The sequence below is a fragment of the Salmo salar genome, unplaced genomic scaffold (assembly GCF_905237065.1).
Source record: "Salmo salar unplaced genomic scaffold, Ssal_v3.1, whole genome shotgun sequence".
In the NCBI taxonomy this organism is placed as follows: domain Eukaryota; kingdom Metazoa; phylum Chordata; class Actinopteri; order Salmoniformes; family Salmonidae; genus Salmo; species Salmo salar.
Genome location: NW_025548094.1, coordinates 150,001 through 155,910, shown reverse-complemented (window position 1 = coordinate 155,910; position 5,910 = coordinate 150,001). Strand labels below are relative to the sequence as shown.

Below are 5,910 nucleotides of genomic sequence, written 5' to 3'. Positions count from 1 at the left end.
AATCCTTACATATACCACACCTCCTCAGGCCTTATTGCTTATTAGAACACATAAGTGTATTATAAGGCATTATAAAGGTCATTAAAATAATTCTAATATGTACTTCATAGAAACTGTTACCCTTTATATTCTAATAACTCACATTTTAAGATTCATTATTTCATTTATTCCATGTTATGGGCTCTAACCAAGGAACAAGACTATTTGTCTCCCTCTTGCTGTTGCATGCAGTTCCTCTCTCTCTTCCTCCCTCCCTCTAACCCCTCCCCCCCTCTAACCCCACCCCTCTGGCAGAACCAGGAAATCCCTCCCCCTCCCACAAACTCTCTTCTGAGGAAACGAAACTGATCTGAGTCTCTGTCTCGTCTGTCTGTGTGAGAGTGAACAACCGTCCAAATGGCTCAACAGGGAGTTCTGCTGGACCAGGACCAGTTCTGTTGTTCTGTCTGTCTGGATCTACTGAAGGAGCCTGTCACTACTGCCTGTGGACACAGTTACTGTAGGAGCTGTATTGAGGGCTGCTGGGATCAGGATGTTCTGAAAGGGGTCTATAGCTGTCCTCAGTGCAGACAGACCTTCACTCCAAGGCCTAATCTGAGGAAAAATAACATGTTGGCTGAGGTGGTGGAGAAACTGAAGAAGACAGGACTCCAGGCTGCTCCCCCTCCTGCTCTGTGCTATGCTGGACCTAGAGATGTGGCGTGTGATTTCTGCACTGGGACCAGAAAGCAGAAAGCCCTCATGTCCTGTCTGGTGTGTCTGGCCTCTTACTGTGAGACTCACCTCCAATCTCACTACGAATTTCCTGCTTTGAAGAGGCACAAGATGGTCAAAGCCACCGCACAACTACAGGAGAAGATCTGCTCTCATCATGACAAACTGCTGGAGGTTTACTGTCGTACCGATCAGCAGTGTATCTGTTATCTGTGTACAATGGACGAACATAAAGGCCATGATACAGTGTCAGCTGCAGCAGAGAGGACTGAGAAACAGGTAAGACCAGAACAACTTGTTGGTGACTGTCTGATAAACAAAGAATTAAAGATACAGTAGGAACTAAGGCTGTTTGAATATGAGATCATTCAAATGAAATAGATCCTCAGCAGAACAAATATGAACACAAACCTTGAGTATATTGATATGTCAACCCAGATTCTCCAGATGTATCACCATTTTATAATGTCAAACACTATTATCATTCTGAATGGCCTTTTATGAGTCCAAAGTTCAGTCTCAACCTGTTGATACATGTAGTCCTACCATAAAAACTATAATCATTCACATAGCAACAAATAAATATCATTTAGTAAATGGACCATCCATTTTTTAGACCTTCCTCTCTATGGGCCCTATGTCACATTACTATACTATTGATCTACTGGACTAATAAAGCTTGATAGCTCATTGAAGAGTGATTCTCCACAGAGGCAGCTGGGGATGAGTCAGCAGAAGGTCCAGCAGAGATTCCAGGAGAGAGAGAAGGAGCTGAAGGAGCTCCAACAGGCTGTGGAGTCTCTCAAGGTGAGTATTGTTGACCAGAGGAGACACACCATTTCACCTGTCTCCTCCAGTCAGAGAGAGAGAGAGGTAGAGGGGCCCCTATCCAATCCCACTGACCCCACTGTTGGGAACAGGTTGTCACTGCTGAGGCAGTGAAGAAAGTAGAGGAGGATGGGTCAAGGCTGAGGGGTCCTGAGAGGATCCCTGTGAGTAGTAGATCTGTGACAGCACAGAGGGATGGGCCAACGAGTGATATATGCTTCAGTAAGGTTGGCTTCTTAGTGTTCATAGCAAATGGTTATCAACTGTACCGCAGAAATGGAATGTAAATCACTGAAAAAAATATGTTTTGGTGGCAGCTGCAGAGAAGTATTTGGTCATACTAGATTTGACTTCAGAAGAGTTCCAGGGTGTGTTGAGTGGTGGTGTCCCGTCCTCCCAGGCCGTTGGCCTGGTGCAGGAGCAGATAGGGTCAAAGTAGTGGAATGGGGTAGTGGGTTTTAATGAGTGTAGGGTTAGTTGGCCTGGTGCAGGAGCAGATAGGGTCAAAGTAGTGGAATGGGGTAGTGGGTTTTAATGAGTGTAGGGTTAGTTGGCCTGGTGCAGGAGCAGATAGGGTCAAAGTAGTGGAATGGGGTAGTGGGTTTTAATGAGTGTAGGGTTAGTTGGCCTGGTGCAGGAGCAGATAGGGTTAAAGTAGTGGAATGGGGTAGTGGGTTTTAATGAGTGTAGTGTTAGTTGGCCTGGTGCAGGAGCAGATAGGGTCAAAGTAGTGGAATGGGGTAGTGGGTTTTAATGAGTGTAGGGTTAGTTGGCCTGGTTACAGGAGCAGATAGGGTCAAAGTAGTGGAATGGGGTAGTGGGTTTTAATGAGTGTAGGGTTAGTTGGCCTGGTGCAGGAGCAGATAGGGTCAAAGTAGTGGAATGGGGTAGTGGGTTTTAATGAGTGGAGGGTTAGTTGGCCTGGTGCAGGAGCAGATAGGGTCAAAGTAGTGGAATGGGGTAGTGGGTTTTAATGAGTGTAGGGTTAGTTGGCATGGTGCAGGAGCAGATAGGGTCAAAGTAGTGGAATGGGGGTAGTGGGTTTTAATGAGTGTAGGGTTAGTTGGCCTGGTGCAGGAGCAGATAGGGTCAAAGTAGTGGAATGGGGGTAGTGGGTTTTAATGAGTGTAGGGTTAGTTGGCCTGGTGCAGGAGCAGATGGGGTCAAAGTAGTGGAATGGGGTAGTGGGTTTTAATGAGTGTAGGGTTAGTTGGCCTGGTGTTGTCATTAGCTTATTGGGTTGAAAGGCTGTGAGGTTGAGCATCCCACTGCTACTGTTCTAGATGACTGTTGGGAATATACTAGTAGACAAGGCAGTGGTTTTGGTTGGACAGTTGGAAAGCTTGCTGATGAGAGTAGATTCAGGGAGTTGGAGGTTGGCCCTTTCTGTGGTGATAGGGGATGTTCCTCCATGGTTACTCCCAGATCCTGTTGTTGATCTAACCTTGGTAGACAAAAGGAAAGATTGGGTCAGAAGTCAGTGATAAAGGGAAACTGGTTGACAATTACATTGGTAGAAGTTGTTATGCTTTTTTACCTCTTTTCACAGATGGATCCAAGGGCCCAGATAGTGGGCCCACAGGAGCAGGTGTTTACCTTCCTGAATGTGATGTGCAGATATGTAGAAGACTAACAGATGAACTGTCAGTGTACTCAGTTGAACTGTTGGTGATAATAGTTGTCCTCCAGTGGGTGGAGGACGTACAGCCTGTTAGAGTTATAGTATCCTCAGATTCTCTGTCTGTATTGAATAGTTTATCATCTGGTAAATCTATTAGGAGTGACCTACTATTGGAGGTATTAATGTTATTATGGAGAATTGAGAGAATGGGTCTAGTAGTGAGATTCTGCCGGGTCCCAGCACATTCAGGTGTGGAATGGAATGAAATTGTAGACTAGTTAGCTAAAATAACTTTAAAACAAGATATAATATATATTAATGTTCCACTGGGTAGAGGTGAGGACAAATGTGAGATCAGAGACATTTTGATAGATGTGTGGCAGAAGAGATGGGACTCTGAGCACAAGGGACGGCATTTATATGCCCTCCAAAGAAAGGTCGGTGGACCAAGGTTCAAAGGTCAGATTAGGAAGGAAGAGGTGGTGTTTCCTCGATTGTGTTTAGGACCTTGTACATTGAACTGGTCCTTCCACCTGGTCTGGCAGCATGTGAATGTTTTGTGTCTGGCCTTCCCTGTAGCTCAGTTGGTAGAGTGTTTGCAACGCCAGGGTTGTGGGTTCAATTCCCATGGGGGAAAAATAATATATATGAAAATGTATGAAATTCAAATGTATGCATTCACTACTGTAAGTTGCTCTGGATAAGAGTGTCTGCTAAATGACTAAAATGTAAATGGAGGGTATTGTCAATGAAACGGTGGAGCATGTGTTGTTATATTGTTGTAAGGATGTTGAAGAGAGGGAAAGATTGAAGTGTAGGGTCATTGAGGTTGGACGGGGTTGGGGGGGTTTGGAAGGGATTTGGGGGATGGGGGGAGGGTCTATTAGAAGTTAGTAGGGATCTTTTTATTTTCTCAGAAGTACTGAGTTAGGTAGGAGGATTTAGAAATGGTGTAAACCGTGATTGAACACACTCCAGCACAGTAGGAGGCGCCACGCTCCTTTAACGTTGGTTTGAGGACCGCCATTATACCATAGAAGAAGAAGAAGTTGGTAACTTGAGGTTTTGTCGTTCGTGAAGAGTGCAGCTATTCTTTTGCCTATTTTCCAAATGTATTTTGTCATGGTGGGAGGGTTTGTTTATCGGTTTCCTCTGTTTATCGGTTAGAGTTGAGGAGGGAGTAGGGTAGTTTGATGTCCTCAACCGAGTGGAGAAGAAACGCTGTCTCTTCAGGTGCGTTGTGGAGAATGGTGTGGAGGAATTATTGATCCTGGTCGGTGAACAGGTGGGAGAGGAACATATACACTCTGTATCCAGAATGAACAAGGCGGTGGTTGTGGTAATGTAAAAGGTGAGTCTTGTTGTCCGGCTAGTTACCAGTATGATTTATGTGAGGGGTTGTGTTGGTGCTGATTTCGACAAGAGTAGTGGTGTCTAATCTGCCTCCGTTTATTACCACCGAACAGATCCGTAAAGAGTTGGTTCGTTTTGCTAAATGTGGAAGTGTTTTTCTGAACGAAATTCAAGGTTAAACAGGGGAGGGGTGGTACACAGGGTTTGTTAGCACACAGGAGCCCAGTGATATAATATTATATATATAATATTACTATATGTCCCAGCTGTTTGCTGTGGTTTTGAAGTAATTCTCTTCCAGCCCGCGTTAACCTTGTAGGTTTACCTCAGGTAACTGATTATTAACTATCCTTGTAGGTTTACCTCAGGTAACTGATTATTAACTAACCTTATTTTCTTTGTTTCTAAATGGCTGCTGGGTAATATGATAATCGTTGAAATCTGTTGGTTCGTAGACGTCAAATAGAGAGAATGCTGCGCAGGTTCACTGAGTTGTAAACCTAATGGATAGGTGGAGATCATTGATTTGTAGCTCTGACTCAGTTGCTACCTCAGATTATGAGCCTATCAAGTGTGGTGAATGAGGTATGTAGTTCCCACAGAAGACCACAGGGAGGAGCAAGAGAGATATAAACCCATACAGTTTATCTCTTTAAATACCCTGAACCTAACAATCAATCTAATGTATTTATGAAGACCTTTTTACATCAGCAGATGTCACAAAGTGCTGTACAGAAACTCTAACCCTACGTATAACCTGTTTTATCCTGAACCCTAATTCTAGGGTAGGGTAGCCTACAACCCCTTTAGAAACTATTATAGTAATAATATTATGTTAGTAAATACCATTATAGTACTAAATAGGTTCTATTGCTATTTTTTTAATAAAACCTATGTATAGTACTTAGCATTTAACTGTTTTTTTGTTATTTTATTATATTTATTATTTAGAGGAGTCTGTCTAATTAATGAAAAGTTAAGTTATTGCCAGACTTTTTAATGAAACCTTTATTTAACCAGGTAGGCTAGTTGAGAACAAGTCCTTTATTTAACCAGGTAGGCCAGTAGAGAACAAGTCCTTTATTTAACCAGGTAGGTTAGTTGAGAACAAGTTCTCATTTACAACTGCGACCTGGCCAAGATAAAGCAAAGCAGTGTGACACAAACAACAACACAGAGTTACACATGGAATAAACAAACGTACAGTCAATAACACAATAGAAAAGTCTATATACAGTTGTGCAAATGAGGTAAGATAAAGGAGGTAAGTTAATAAATAGGCCGTGGTGGAGAAATAATTACAATTTAGCAATTAAACACTGGAGTGATAGATGTGCAGAAGATGAATTTGCAAGAAGAGATACTATTAACTAACTGCTATCTCTCTGTCCCTC

General features: G+C 43.1%; 1 protein-coding gene across 1 annotated transcript in view; it reads left to right on the top strand.

The window, feature by feature from the left end:
* Positions 1–396: 396 nt before the first annotated feature.
* LOC123732638 (tripartite motif-containing protein 16-like) overlaps positions 397–5,910 on the top strand; it is a 10,419-nt gene continuing 4,905 nt past the window's right edge. Inside the window, exons 1-2 of the mRNA XM_045711910.1 lie at positions 397–993; positions 1,426–1,521. Of these exons, the coding sequence (XP_045567866.1) occupies positions 397–993; positions 1,426–1,521 (693 nt within the window). The remainder of the gene's footprint in view (positions 994–1,425; positions 1,522–5,910) is intronic.